We start from the raw sequence: 16,318 nt of genomic DNA on the forward strand, positions 1-16,318 counted from the left end.
TTTTTTAACCAGGTCCATATGTGACTTTCATATAGATCCTTGATTACTGACTTGATTTATGTGTAGGCATTTCTATAGCACTCTTCATGGTAATAGCTGAGTTTTAATGTCCCTATTCTTACTGTCTGCTTCAAAATTAGTATTTTAAATTCATAGAAGGGAATAAAACTGCAAATGTTATCAATGTTGTCTACATGGACACTCAATGCACTCCAAACCAGGCTGTAAACCTGCAGTGCAGTAGCTTACCATATACACATTGGCCCTGTGGACCTGGCTGCTGCTTATTAAACATTTCTTCATGTGTTTTGATGAACTAGTATTTGAAATATAGTGGGTAGCTTAGTGTGTTGTAGTGTCCCCGACTTGCAATGCCATCTACTAAAACTTTCTATAGACAAGCACTGAGATTATGCTGTTATTTCAAGACTATTATTTTGCTATTTGCTCTTCATTCTTACTCATTTATTGTAGAGACTTGGTAATATGAAACAGAACAATCAGTAAAAGTTTATTCAAACAGAAATATCCATATTATGTGTATGAATACAAACATATATACCATATAACTTTGCATTTTTCTATAGGCACACAAGCGGAAATCCAATGAATCTGTAGACACAGAACTCTGTCTTAATGAGGTAAGAATGTGGGCCATTTTACAGTACCAATTTTTCATAATACAAATATTATCTTGAAATAGTCCAGGATGCAATCCTGTGCTTTTTTGTCAGACATAATTCCCATCAATATCATCATGGTTCTGTACCAATTTATCATAATAAAGGGAATTTTTCTAAGAACTCAGGATTGGGCTGAAAGGGGTGGCTACCCTGGTACCATGCAGTGGTGAGATAATTACATTTTAATTCCCACATAGTTGTTGGGATTCCCTCCGAGACCTCTTTCCACTTGGCTTCCCAAGAACTGATTTTGCAGGTCATATAGTAATTAGTGTTGCACCTAGGAAGTGTAATTAGCTAGTAATCTGCAGGAACATGTAATCATATGGCATTTACCAAGTCCCAGAAATACAGCAGATTTCATTTTATGGCTGACAGAATACTGATTTAGGATAAATGAAATGACAGTTATATAATACGTTAGGAGCTAGATTGACAGCCCCTGGAGACTTGGAATCTTTCCCTGTGCTGTTCCACCAGACTGTTTCAAGCCTGACCAATAGGACCCATCCCTAGAGGTAGAAGATTAGTTTCCATGAGAGTCAATCTGTAACCTTCCTGTTGACCTTGGGGTCCTTGTGTATTGTCCCTGTGTAGCTGCACATGACCTGCCAATCTGTACCTAATACTATCCTGTTAATTTAGTATGTGTAATGTTTAGCTGCATATATTTTGCTTTATTTTATGTTGCATAAGTACTTTTTGATTGTGGAAAACCAAGGGCATGTGAAAATGCAGTATATGGAAAAAGAAACTAAATGGACATTGCTATTGTTGCTAGGCCAGCCCATAAGCCTACTCTGATGGGGTTTCCGGTCTTACCCATGGGAATCTAACAATACTTTGGTTTTCAATCCTTCCATGTTGAACACAGATCTTTTAAAAAAGTTGCTTAATTTTAGAAAGTTAGATATTTTATTTATTCTTTTTTGGGGGCCTGATTAGTGATGACCCTTTATAGTGTTTTGACAGTTACAATCACATTGTATTTTAATATCTCCATTTTTTTGACATCCTGTTTCATGCTTCTCGCATACTTAAATACATGGTGGTAAAATACATGAAATTGAGGGACAGAAACTGACAAACAGGATGAATTTTATTAAATGGATATAAATATATTACAATATACTATATTGTATATAGTGACCAAGGAAAGTGTTGTCTCTTGCAGAATGCTATCGGAAAGGACAACACAGTCAGAGTCTCCACCAGTCACATATCTTCAGAGAATTCATCTGCTCTTCCTACAAGCTTCAGTCTAAGCACACTGCTCATGTTGATGACAATTGCACTCTCAATCTCTTTGTTCTTAAGTTCATCAGAAACCTTGTAGCTGCATTATAAAAGGACATGTTAAAACAAAACAAAAAAAAATTCTGTTCCCTGTCCTCTGTTGTTTATCTGAAATTCCAGTTCTAGGAGCTGAGTTGAAGCACTCTGCTAAAACAGTTTCATTCAACTGGAATTCTTTCTTTCTTTCTTTTTTAAAGCTTCTTGTGATATTTAGGGGGCTTTGTGAAATACTTGATGCCGTGCTACATTCCAAACCCAGAAGGCTTTTGGGCATGCAGTGTTTTAAAGAGACAGTATGTAAATTGGCCTGTAAAGCAACCTGTTTGGATTTTTTATTTTTATTTTAATTCTGGCCTTTACCTAAGAAGGAAGATGTCAGTTGTCTTAAGATCCTATTTATCTCATTTAATGATTTTGATTTTAAAAATGAAATGAACATCAGACTAACAAGGATGCCAGGTTTTTGTCACATGGTGAATGTTCTCCCACAGAGTGGACTTCATGAAACATCTTCATTTGATAGTTTGCTACTGATGTTAAACTTTCAGTGTATTAGCATTCTCCTCTTTAAATGTTTATGTAATATACGTGGTTCTGCATTCCCTGCTGTGAAGCCATTATAAGTCACATACAGGTGTACTGTGCATCTTTCAGTTAAAATCTCATAAAAACAGTGTGATAGCAAACTTTGACCAGTACTTCTAAATTTTAATTAAATTTAGCCTTAATGAGGGGTGAAAATTCCTTAAATTAACAAGAAGCAATCGTTGTGAACACTTCATAACACTAAATTTATTTAAATTTTGAGGCTATATATAATAGAAACAAATTTTGCTAAAGAGTTTCAATTGTACAATTGTTGGTCTTCTATACTTCTATTGTAATAATACAGTCTAGTTATTTTTCTGTTGGTTTAATAAAAATGACATACAATTTATTTCATCTACTAAAACAGCATTACCTGCTTATATTTACACAGTATATCAACTCTAAAAGTTAAGGGAGCTTTATGCCTTAGCTCTCCAATCACACCATTGCAGACTGAAAATAAGACATAAAACAGAAATGTGATTGTGTATCATTTCTTATACTACTAAAATCAGCATATAAAGGGATTGTTGCTTCAATTATGGGCACAGTCATGCAAACCTCACCCATGTGAGTGGTTTTTACTCACACGAGTATTTCCATTGTAGCTCACTGGGCTGCTGACTGGAATAAGGCAATACAAGATCGGGCCCATACATGGTTTAAAAGCAATATTGCTGATGCACACAATTTAAATACTTTTGTTTTCATTTGATGACACCAACATCCTATGCTGAGTCATGATGATTTTCTGCAGTATCTAAAAAGGGATTCTTTAAAGCTTTAAATGTCATCAAATAGGCAGCATATTTCCTAAGGGCTGTCTGTATACTTAACTGTGATGGCTTGGTGACTGTTATAAACAGTAATCTGTTTTTGTTTTTATTGAAAGTAGACGATAACTGTGCTAGACATAGAGTTCTTCATGCTTAATTTATCGTTTTACACTGAAAACTAACATGATGTGTTTGGTTGAAATTTCCAGATCAGCTATTTGTAATAAAAATACAAACTAGAAATCCACTAATGCTAGGAATGTAAAAAAATATCTCACTAACAAATTGTTAAGCTATTGGCTGATCGGTACTTGGGAATTTTCTTTTAACCAAGCTAATAAAAGCAATGCAAAAAAATTCTCAAATTCACTTTTGTAGTCTTGGGTACAGTCATATAACGTACAATTCAAAGCATTTTCTGATAGACATCAAGAGTACTGTGTTCCATTAAACATAACAAATTAGACAACATTACTCCTTAATTCTGCACTGATAAAAAAAACTTCAAATTAATTCCAAAGGTTTCAGAATTTTGGAGAAGAAACATATAGTGTATTATTCCTACAAAATCCCTTGTGGTGGTAGTGGTCGCTTTTCTTGTAAAAGCTAATCAAATTATTGAAAACTAGTGACAACAAGAAAAAAAGATAACTAGATCCAAGATTTAAAAATAAATTCTTTTATGTCAAAAAGAGCTGGAAGTATAATCTAGTGAAATGCTAATGCATACAGGATTATAATTGGAAAGTCTGACATTACCCAATTAATTTTTTTTCAAAACAAATCCATAAACATTAAAATGATTAAATCCTTCTTTGATCAACCAATGTTTCTTTACAATATCATTTATATTCAGCCCATTAAATGGTAAATAATATCTGTAGCTTTAATAATATCTTAGTACAGTGCATACCTTTTCTGAAGATTTTATGTATTTAAGTTTAATATATCTATCTACATTATACTGATTATTATAGTTCTGAACCAGTGTGATTCAGAATAAAAGGAATGACTGCTTAACACTGCAAACAGCAACTATCATTAGCATCTGATAAAAAATAGAATTGTTATCTGACTTAGCAAGAGTCATGTGTATGACACAGAAACAGACTGTTTTGTAAAGCTGACCATGTCTACCACAAACAAGAAGTAGCACTCTATTTTTCCTGGATAAATTGAAAGCACACTGGATTCTTAATTTAAAAATAAATTGCTTATTAAACAACCTAAAGGGAAAAAACTATGAGTCTGACACGTTAAAGAGGTTCTTACGGACATCAGCATGCAAATATTGGTGGATTTTTAGTAGTTATGTGTGGTGCAGACAATGTCAATTTAGCACTGTGACCTTGTCAACACGCTCATTTGCTACAGTACTAAAGTAAGCAAATTGTCTTTTTTTTTTTTTACCTCTTCCCTCTCAGCTACTAGATTTGCATGTACTGAGTGCTAAGCAAAGACACTAAGACTGGATTTCATGTATTCATTCAGTGTATTTATATTACCAGTATATATACGGCCAAGCAAGCAGCCATCCCAATACAGGAAGCACCTATTGATGACAACTAGGCTTTAAACCAGAAATGTAATCAACTCAGTTGTTTCTAAGTAAGCTATATGTTTAAATTAAATCATGAGTTAAAGATACATAAGCCATCCTTTTCAGTTAATGCAATGAAACAGGAAGTTTCATTAGACGGATTAGAGACAAATTTCCATTTTTCATGTTAAGTATATCTGATCATTACCTTAAAAAAAAAACCAACCAGCATCTTGAAGAGCCAATGCACAATGTGTTGATATATGGACAACATTTTGCACTATATAACATATAATCTGACTTTCCCAAGCTATTACTATACAAAAGATGCAAGCTATGAACGACAATAGATATTTTGCTACTAGTAACAAAAAAGTACATTAAATTTCATTCTGTTAAGTACAGGGGTCCCTCAGAAGGTCCTGTCACCACTTTGGTCATATACTAAGAGCCTGATCTAAAAAGCTGCTTAAAATGATTTCTGAGGGCACTCATCACCTTGCAAGACTGCATTCATGAGGGTTCGTTGATGCATAGGCCCTCTTCCATTGGAGAAAATTCAGCCATATTATTTCATTAGGAAGAGCTACAAAAGATCTTAATAATTTGTAAAACATTTTACAGGTTCTGTCTGGAGAATTATTTCCAGTATTTTTTTTTAACTTAATGACATTCTAATAAGACCTATCCTTTTTTTAAGATGAGTCCATTCATAATTTCACAGCTGCTGCACTTTGAATCAATGAACTCAGAATATGAAAAACTACCATGCCTGATAGGAAAGTAATATTACATTGGAGGTGACAGAGGAGGAGGGAAACACCCCTTAAAATCTCAGTCCAATCTTAGTTCATGATCATTTGGCCTTTTCCCCTCCCATTTTCTCTTTAAAAGTATTGCTATTTTTCCTCAGACTTGTGATGTGTCTTACTGCCCATAAACTTTTGAGACGTGGCCAATACTATGGCATGAAACACCAGGAAATTGATTATGCTTTGAGCAAATGCTAGGGTTAATGGCAGCCATGCTCTGGAGATCGTTGACGTGAAAGTGGCATATCGAGGGAGGAAAGGTAGATAGAATCAGGAAGGGAGAAGAATGATGCATAGAACACTTGCTGAGGAAAGTTAGTCATAGGTCCATCACATGATAGGTCTGTCTCACGCTGCCCATTGGAATATGTTACTGTTGACAGACCAGAACACTATAAAATAGGGGAACTGAGCCAGATTCTTGTTCTGGGGACTAGCCCCTTTTAAAACGGGCAGCAAAAGTTGGGCAAGTGAGAGGACCTAATAGAGAATGTATTATTTCTTTATTATAAGCTATCCAAGCCAAACAGTTCAGCTTTATTTGGCTGTTCATAAATTGCAACTATTTTGCTTCAATACATTGGTGGGTCTAATCCATAGAATAATATATATTTACTTACAAGAGCACTGAAATAAAAACTGAAGCAAGGTCCCCTGTGCCATGCCCCAGTTTTCAAATGCTTTATGCATCCACTTTGCATCACACGAGCCCCAATAGAAATATGTTTGTTTCCAATGAAATTGTCAGGAAAATTTAAAGATGAGACATCCCTGGATTAATATATGTTCTGTCCTACCAGCTCAGTTCCTTTGGTGGCATTTCACTTTATGGCCATTTGAGGCTTTCTGGAGTTCGAAGGTTCATTCTCTCTTCTTCTGCCCTGCCCCATGACATTTTCTTCTAACGATTTGCCTTTCCATTTTCTGAGAGTATATCCCTTGGTGCTGTGAAACACAACTTTGGTTTGGAGCAAGATGTTCCATGTCTCTGTCCGATCTCTTCATAAAAAAATAGTCAGCTTTTTCTATCTAGCTTTTTGGGAGACGTGTCACCTCTCTCAGAAGAATGAGTGGCTTGTCAAGTCAGCACTTTTTGTTTTCAGTAGAGTGGCTTAAAAGAAAGAGGAATTTCAACCTTACATGCAATTTTGAGATTTTTAAAATTTGGATTCATCTTGAATTAGGAAAGAAGTAAAAAATTGGGATTTATTAGGAAGTGAAACATTTTGATTTCACCTTATACAATGCTTCCTTGCTGCTCTGATCTGCCATTTTGATGAAGTCAAAATGTTTCATTTTTGACATTATCTTTTTTTACTTTAATATTGTAGTCAAACATTTTTACTATTATAATTTAAATATAATATTAATGGAAAAATGATTCATGAAATTTTTCCACTTTATCAAAATGGGGGAAGTTTTACTCTTCATAAATCATATACCTTAGTAACCACTTGGTCAAATATTATGCTTTTTCATAGTTTACCCAAGTAAAATAGCATTGATTAAAAGCTAATGAGGAATTTAAAACTAGAGAGTTTGTAACTTAAAGGGGAAAAAGCAGGATTCAACCAATTTCTCAGTGGTGTTTATCATCATAGATCAGTGGTCAGCAACCAGTAGATGAGGATCTACCAATGGATCTTAGAGCCTCTGACAGGTCATCCGGACTGGTTTGGCTAGGAAGCTATCAAATGCTGGCACTTCAATTGCCTTTCCACCTACTGTCATGCTGCTCCTTCCCTTTGTCTTGGAACTGTCCCATGGAGCCTCCTGCCTGCTGTGCAGGATGTGGGAGCGAGAAGGGGGGAGGGTGCTGATGTCAGGGTGTCCTCCCCCCTCCCACTTATGTACCCTAACTCTGCACAGAGAGAAGGGGTGGCAGGGAGCTTAGAAATGCAGAGCTTTGTCACACTCACCCACTGTGTGTGTATGTTGTTCTCACAAACACACACTGTCCTTCACTCATCTCCCCACCCAACATATACACGGGGATTGTTATTACTTCTGTTACTGCTTGCAAAGAGGGTGATTTTTGGTTTTTGACTGGTCTCTGCATTTCATAAATTCATTTCTCTCTTATGCTTAAATTTAATTCTTCAAACAGTGAGTTCTAAAATGCTTAACCTGGTGTGGCTGGAGTAATTATCCCTTTGGTAATTGCTGCTCCTGGATGTGACTGGCATGTCCCTGCAGCCCCTGAGAGAGGCAGAGCAAGGGGTCTCCACATGCTGTCCTTGCCTGCAGAAACCACTCTTGCAGCTCCTATTGATCAATAACGGGGAACTGTGGTTAGAAGCTGGGGGCTCAGTGCCTGTAGATGAGGGGCAGCACACGGTGCTATGAAGCCATTGCTGTACATGCTATCTGCTTGCAGGAGCAGCAATTACCACAGGGATAATTACTCCAGCCACACCAGGTTAGGTATTGCTCCACCACCCAGAAGCTGTCTCAGTTAAATGGTGCCCCATCAAAGCCTGCTTCCTGAACCCCTGTCCCAGCACTGAACCACCTCCTGCACCCAACCTCCTGCCCCAGAGGTGCATCCCCCTGCACCCAAACTCCTTCCCAGAGCTTGCACCCTGAAACTCCTCCTGGATCCCAGCCCCCTGCCTTGTGCTACACCCAGAACCCCTCCAACACTCCAGACTCCTTGGCCTAAGACCAGAGCCTGCACTCCACCCCCCTACCCCAGCTTGGTGAAAGTGAGTGAGGATGGGGGAGGAAGGAGGCTGAAGTGAGTAGGGTGAGGCCTTGAGAAGGGGTGGTGCAGGAGTAGGGGCAGGCCCTCAAAGAAGGGGCAGGAAGGAAACAGGGCAAAGGTATTTGGGTTGGAGGTAGATCTTACATTGCACTTAAATTGAAAAAGTGAGCTTGTGATTAAAAAATTGGAGACCCCTGTCCTAGATTGTGGCTTCCAGCATAATGGGTTCCCATTCAGGCAATGTCTTCACTCCTAATACTGTATCTACACTTCAGTAAAGACCCATGACATGGCCACAGCTAGGCCATGTCAGCGGTCTCAAACGCCTGAGCTAAAAATTGCCATGTAATCAATTGGGCTCAGGCTGAAGCCTGAGGCTCTGAAACCCCACCGTGAAGGGGAGACTCTGAGAGCCTCAGCCCTGATGTCTACACTGCTCCTTTTAGCCCTGTGGGTCCCAATAGACCAAGTCAATTGCCTTGGGCTACGTCTACATTGGCAAGATTTTGCGCAAATACTTTTAACACGAGTTTTTGCGTTAAAGTAGTTGTGCAAGAAAGCGTCTACACTGGCATGTGCCTTAGTGCAAGAGATGTGTTTTTGAGCTAAAGCTCCCGTGCCAGTGTAGACGCTTTCTTGCAAAAGAAAGCTCCAATGGCCATTTTAGCCATCAGGCTTTCTTGCGCAAGAAATTAATGTTCCCTGTCTACACTGGCCTCTAGCACAAGAACAGTTGCGCAAGAGGGCTTATCCCTGAGCGGGCACGTCAGAGTATTTGCACAAGAAGCACTGATTTTATACATTAGAGCGTCAGTGTTCTTGCGCAAGTACTCATGGCCAGCGTAGACGGGTGATAAGATTTTGCGCAAAAGGACTTTTGCCTGAACAGGAGCAGCATAGTATTTCCGCAAGAAGCACTGATTTCTTACAGTAGGAAGTCAGTGCTTTTGCGGAAATTCAAGCGGCCAGTGTAGACAGCTGGCAAGTTTCCCGGAAAAGCGGCTGATTTTCCGGAAAAACTGGCCAATCTAGACACAGCCGAGTTGTTTTAGCTAAACTCTAGATGATAAAGAAAGGCTCAGAAGTAGTTAGTAATGAGATACAGAGCCATTCACTTCTGCTGCGGGTTTGAAATACTTCCTGGTGGACAACTGGCCATGTTACATAAACCAGCCAGTTGTCCAAAATTTCACATGAGAAGCTACCCCCTGAATTGTGTCACTCCTAGGTTAAGTGTGGAGTAGCTAGCATTACCACTACCTGTGCTGGACTATACCTGTTCTGTACCTTAGAAAAGATTTGAACCTCGAGGGCTGCCAAACCTGTCCTAAATTAACTTACAGAAGTGCGAGCATACTGTTTTCCAGAGATTCACATTTGACAAATAAGCCCAAGCTTGTAGGGTCATTGGCACTCACCCATTATTCTTATGATACAGAGCAAGCTTACTAACCTAAAGTTTGCCCATGACACTTACCCTTCATAGTGACCCTTAAAAAATGAATCTACTGAGCCACAGGGAAATCCCCTAAGCCTGGCAAAGCCTGCTGAACCCATAAGCACATTTTTGGAACACAGTCGAAGAATCAGGGTTTTATCCTGGGTGTCTGAGTGACCTACATGGAATGAGGAATCTCAAAGCCTTGATGCAAGATCTCAGAAAGATACAAAAATGCTGGCTGGTGATGACAATTTTTTATTTAACTGCAAACACTGCAGACAGTAAAGGGCCAAGATTACGCTGAAGCCATAGGCTGGTAGAAAAAGAGACCCAAATCCTGCTTGTCTGATGCATGTCTATAGCCCCAGTGGGCCAAATGCCCCCTTAAGACCAATGTGGGAATTTCTCCTATGACTATGGCAAGCGGTGGCTGGGAAAATGACAGTTTCCAAAGGCATGAAGAGTGGGGAAAGGAGGATTATTTTTTCATATCTAATAGCTTAGGTGCTGTTACCTCTACACAATATTAGGTTGCACACCTTATCCTTAACTAACCTAATCAGAGACGACCCCCTCCACCCCATATTCAAAGATAGAATTCCATCATGCAATGTGCATCTTTCATGGGTCTAGAATCTTGTTTTAGCTCACCCCCAACTTCTTTATCACTGTCTTCCTGCCCTCCAAATAAAAGATTTATGGGTAACAAAGGAATGAAAAATATGGTTGTAAAAAGCACATTGCCATTTCTTGTTAGGCTGACCGTTCACTATAGTAATCAGGCATATCTACAACATGTTTTACCTTTCCCATGGACACTGCATTGTTTCTGGCTAAGAAGGAAACAGACTAAAGCCAAACAGTGGAAGAAATGACTTCAAAGCAGTATGACACAGAAGACAACTTTTGCCAATTATTTGCTTTTGTTTCCCCCCTAACAGTTATTGCCAGTGAGTTTGCTTAATGGGGTTTATACAGTGTTATGTGTATCATCACTTGGTATTGACATAATTAGCTGTGATTAATCCTCCTCATGCTGGGAAGCTGAGTGAGTGTTTCTTTTTGCTGAGGGTATGTCTAAATTTGTGCTGTTTTTGTATAATACAAGTTGACAAGAACTACAGTGGAAGGGAAATAGAATGAAGTTGGGCTTTAAAGTATTTTTACTATTTGAGGCTGATAAAGAGATTGAGTGGGGATGGGAGGAGGAATGCAGGCTGAGGTAACTGGCAGCATTTGAAGCTAGTAGGATTGATTTTTTCACTGTGAATATAGTCCATACATTGAGAAGAGCTCTGTTTATTTTTCCATTTCCTATCCCCCCCCCCAAACCATCAGTTTATTCCTGCTTCCTTTTCTGGAGGAAATTCTTATACAAATTGTTACCTTGTTATATTGTATAAATTCTCAATACGTTGTTTTATGGATGTCTGTACATCCCATTGTAGATTAGTATGTGTCAAGTCCTCTCACAGGCACTCTGCCAGGTACTTAGTTATGTTAAAAAAATCAAAAACAACTGTTGGCTATTACTGTTCACTTAGACTTGAGCTAAGGACATTGCTGTTTGGACTGTCTGGACTTTGGAACTAACTTTGTGATGTTTTGATTTTTCTGCTGGCACAATGCTCATGCAACTATTGTACATAGCTGAAAGAAAATCCCACTCAATAAACATTGGTCTCTCTTTTTATTAAAAAGCCTGTTTTTGTGGTTCTGTACTAGTCATTTTTTTGCATGGCTAGCTCTAGGGAAGGACAGTTTTGATTCTCTAAAAGAAAATATTCAGGGTGGGTTTTTTTATTTCTCTTATTCTACACTTGACTATGATCTGAGAGACTAAGGCCTTGTCTTCACTTACCAAGAGATCAGCACCAAAGGGATCAGTCTCTCAGGGCTTGATTTAGTGGGTCTAGTAATGACCCTCTAAATCAACCACTGATCATCCAACCATTGATTCTGGTCAAGAAGAATAAGGGGAGTCAACAGGATAGTTTCTCTATTGACCCTCCGCAGTGGGGATGCTGCAGAAATTACAACTAAGGAACATCGACTCCAACTACACTATTCACATACTGGCGTTGTATGCTTTAGTTCAACATTGCCCTATAATGTAGAGCTGGCCTCAATAATAAAAATTTTGTTCCTTAAAAGTCAGTACATTTCCTGGCTCAAAACTCTGTGGTACTATTGGTATATAGTGGTTCACCAAAATGCTATGAGCTAAAACCATCAAATCAAAATGGTTGAGACACAGCTATGGTCTACTTTCCATTAGGTCTCTCTTTCACAAACACACAGACAGGATTAGTCCATGAAAAAAGGACATTTGATACTCTGAAACAAGATGAGAAGAATCCCAGAGAAAGTCTTCAGGGATTCAGAACTCTGAAAACGAGTAAGAAGAGTGTAGAGGTCTTCCAAAATATGTAAAATAAAATATTTCCATAGAGTGTTCTGGATAGGTGCAAGGTAGGAGCAAAACAAATTTGTAGGACACCATGTTGAACATGCTCCCAGTATATCCATGAGCCAATTAGAAACAGACATATTATTGCCACAATCATAGGGTACGTCTAGACTACCGCGTTTTGTCGACGGAAGTTTTGTCGACAGATACTGTCGACAAAACTTCCGTCGACAAAGAGCGTCCGGACACATTGAGTTCTGTCGACAAAGCGAGCTGCTTTGTCAACAGAACTCCGTAGTCTGGACGCAATGTTACAGGCAATAACACCTTCTGTCGACAGAGTTCTGTCGACAGAAGGTGTTATGCCTCGTAAAATGAGGTTTACCAGCGTCGACAAAACTGCTGAGTTCTGTCGACGTTATGTCGACAGAACTCAGCGGTAGTGTAGCCGCTGGTATAGTTTTGTCGACAAAAGTCCACTTTTATCGACAAAACTAGGTAGTCTAGACACACCCATACATTTTCTAACTGCTTTAGCAAACAAATTTTAAAACATGCGATAGGCCTCTCACTGTCATATCTGCACATCCCAGGATCCAACTCAAAACAAATGGGTCACTTCAGAGTGTCTAAGTTTAAGGCCTGAAAGGCCCATTAGATCATGTAGGCTGACCGCCTGTATATCACAGGCCTTTGAATTTTCCCTTGTCATCTTGGGTCAGCTAAATCATATTTTTCCAGACAAGCCTCCAGACATGATGTGAAGACCTCAAGAGATGGAGTTGTGTTCTGATGGCTCATCAACCTCACCAATTACAAATTGTGTAATTTACAGTTAAATTCATCTGATTTCAACTTCCAATTATTGTTTCTTGTTCTACGTTTTTCCACTAACTTAAAGGACCCTTCAGTAATTGATATGTTCCACCATATCATTGCTCATATATACAGTAATCAAGTCCTCCCCCCCCAGTCTTTTTTTTTTTTCCATAAGAAACTCAATCTGTTTAGCTTACGTGTCTTATTGTAAGGCATTTTCTCTATCCTTTGAATAATTTTTCTGGCTCTTTTCCACATCGCTCCAATTTTTCATATCCTTTAAAAATGTTGGCGCTATTTTAGACAGGACTTGAAATGAAAGTTTGTGTGTGTATCTCTTGAGCCCTAATTTTATAAAAAGGAAGAAATTCACAAGTTGGGGGAGGAGGAGTTCACATCCTATTGGTCGATGAGGATGGGTGTTGGCAGGCATCTAGTAATTACAATTCATTTATTTCTGATCAAAGACAGATTTGTGCATACTACCAGCTACGAATAAGGATGTGAAACTGAAGAGGGAAATGGTGGAAGGCTGCTTGAACTTGGTGGTAAAGTGGTGGTGTTTTTCTTGGTGAGGTGGCCTCCCAGTAGCAGGAGAGTCTTATATGCCTAGGAGTTGGATGTATGAAAGTGTTCCTCCCTTCCTTCCATACATACCAAATACCCAACCCATGCTACCTACCAGGCCTGAATTTCTACATAGGTTTTTGGCAAGGACAACCTTGCTGCATTATAGCCAGGTTAATATTTGGTTCATTTCATGTTCAGAGAAAAGTGTGCAATATCCCAAAACAATTTTTGGTGAAAAAAGCCTTCAATATTTTTGCCACTGCGCATGCATATTTGGACCTGAAAATTAAGTACAACTGCATCCAGCATGGCCACAAAATTTTAACTATATTAATTTCAGAAAAGTACATTGTCCCAGCCAGGAATGAGCTAAAATTGTATATGTGAGAGGGGATCCAATTTATATTGCAAAAAGCTTCTTTTGTGTTAGCACATTGCAGGTTCTGTTGACGTGGAAGTATAATTCACAAACCCTTTCATAAAAATACATTTATGTTTTGTACCATTACGAAATAAAGGCCAGTATTCAATTGCTTTTGAAGCGTCTGGGATACAATCTTCTGAACAGCTATTATAAATAAAAACCACTATAAGTGGGGTTGGCTAAACAGAAGATATTTATTCTCAGGTTTGCAAGTGCAGCACTCTTACATTCCCATCTGAAAGCAAGAAAATGCTAAAGAGCGTGAGATGGGAAAGTGTTCCACAGAGTGAGAAAAAGTAAACCATAGTCTCCAAGCAAGATTAAATGATGGATGCTGAAACTGAGGCTATTTCTAGACTGCAGGCTTCTTCCAGAAGAAGCTTTTCCAGAAGCGATCTTCCAGAAAAACGTCTTCCAAAAGACAGAATCCACACTGCAACATTGCATCGAAAAAGCCATCTGCTTTTTCTAAAGATAGTGTCCATTCAGTGTGGATGTTATCTCGCATTTAAGCTGTGATTACTATGGATGACGTGGCCACAAGAGCATCTGTGCTTTTTCCTCTTTCCTCTTCTTTCGAAAGCACTCCCTTTTTCCGGTCAACACATGCCTTTTTCTGGAAGAGCTCTTTCAGAAAAAGGCTTCTGCCTCATAGAATGAGGATTACCAATGTTGGAAAAACACCTCTGTTCTTTTGATTTTCTTTCGCAAGAACACAATTGCAATGTGGCTGTACTTCGAGTTTTTTTGGAAAAACAGTCATTTTTTCCGAAAAAACTCTGTAGTGTAGACATACCCCTGAGTAACAACATACCTAGTTTACAGCTGAATCCCAAATTATTTGTGCACATACAAGCTCTCTGATTTTTGGATGTTTTAACTTTTGAAAAATGTACAAGGCCTTAAGTTTAGTATTAAGACAAACTGAGCTGACCGAAGTGTTTAGAATAGATGATTAGGAATTGATTTTGTCATAACCATTTATCATGAGGATAGTGAACACTGATTGGTTTAAAAAGAAACTGAAGGCAGAAGTCATCTCTCAGGCCGTCACTGTTACTTCAGTATTCTGCTCTCATTACCTACGTGAAGGCACCATGCACTTGGAAAGAACAGAATTTAGCACTGTCCCCTTCTGTCCCTCAAGCCACAGGGTCAGGTATGCTTACTTATTCATCACCAGAAGACCTGCATGGATGTAACGTATGGAAGAATTTGACCCTCAGGTTCTTAAAGACTAACAGTTAGCACATGGGGATGTGAATTCTACCACAGAAACATCAGTTTTAGAATTCATTTGTCTCTTAAGTCATGTAAAATGTAAAAAAAAAAAAAAAAGTTCCACGGTAAATAAAACTTTTTTCCTAATGTGCCTAAGGTGTTAGTTCATAATTCTTTTATGTCAACATTAGCATGTATACAGCCCAATTTTTAGCAGTCAAATTATACACATAGAAACCCAGCTCAGGTCGTTCTTCCTCCCCATTGTCTTCAAATGCCACCAGCTGGTATAGCCCCAGTGGGCACTGGAAGCATGCAGATGCTAATCTGGGGAAGATGCACTTGCAGGTACACATCTGGTACTAGGCACAGTTGGCCTGTCAGTTTTGGAGCTACTTACATATCTGACATGTGCTTAGGCTACAGTTAGACACTCTGTGCTATAGTAGTCTCTTGGATGGTATTTTACTGTGACATCCAAATATTCATCACTACTAAAAAGAAGAGAGAGGAGAAGAAAAAAGGAACATATACTGTAGTCCCTAAAAATGTATCTATTTTTGGCACATAAAGTAGCGTTTTTGAGATAGGTTCCCAATCCCTGCTTTAGGCGCTAAAGGCCCAGGGGGCTGAATGTAGTCCCTGGCTTGCCTGAATCCGGCCCCTGAGGTCAGAGCTCCCCTCACCCCAGCATTGGGGAAACCCATGCTGATGTTTCAGCCACCCTCCTGCACGGCTGGAGCACAGAAAATCTACTAGTCTGGGCTCTCCACCAGGCTCTGGTGTGAGAGAGGAATGTGAGAAGTGTCTTTCTCCTTCTCAGTACGGGGCTACATCATTGAGGGTTTGTTTTTTTTCTTTTGCTCCTAATTTGTGTGGGGCCCCAACCTAAAAAGGTTTCCCACTCCATCTTAAAAGGAGACTAGAATTATATTTTTTCCAATAGTAACTAGCCTTGAGACATGTATGCACTCATTTGAAACATGTTGATGAGTTTATTAAACATGCTGCAAACTAGTGTAGAAGAGTAGAAC

The 16,318-nt window shown here is 38.9% G+C and overlaps 1 protein-coding gene across 2 annotated transcripts in view; it reads left to right on the top strand.

The window, feature by feature from the left end:
* The window catches only part of GFRA1 (GDNF family receptor alpha 1), a 230,390-nt gene extending 218,850 nt beyond the window's left edge, over positions 1 to 11,540 (top strand). For both annotated transcript variants that reach the window (XM_006121312.2, XM_014572648.2), the window contains 2 exons: positions 588 to 641; positions 1,858 to 11,540. In XM_006121312.2, the coding sequence (XP_006121374.1) occupies positions 588 to 641; positions 1,858 to 2,019 (216 nt within the window). In that variant the 3' untranslated portion in view covers positions 2,020 to 11,540. The remainder of the gene's footprint in view (positions 1 to 587; positions 642 to 1,857) is intronic.
* The last annotated feature ends 4,778 nt before the right edge of the window (positions 11,541 to 16,318 follow it).

Source organism: Pelodiscus sinensis, chromosome 8 (assembly GCF_049634645.1).
Source record: "Pelodiscus sinensis isolate JC-2024 chromosome 8, ASM4963464v1, whole genome shotgun sequence".
Classification (NCBI taxonomy): Eukaryota; Metazoa; Chordata; order Testudines; family Trionychidae; genus Pelodiscus; species Pelodiscus sinensis.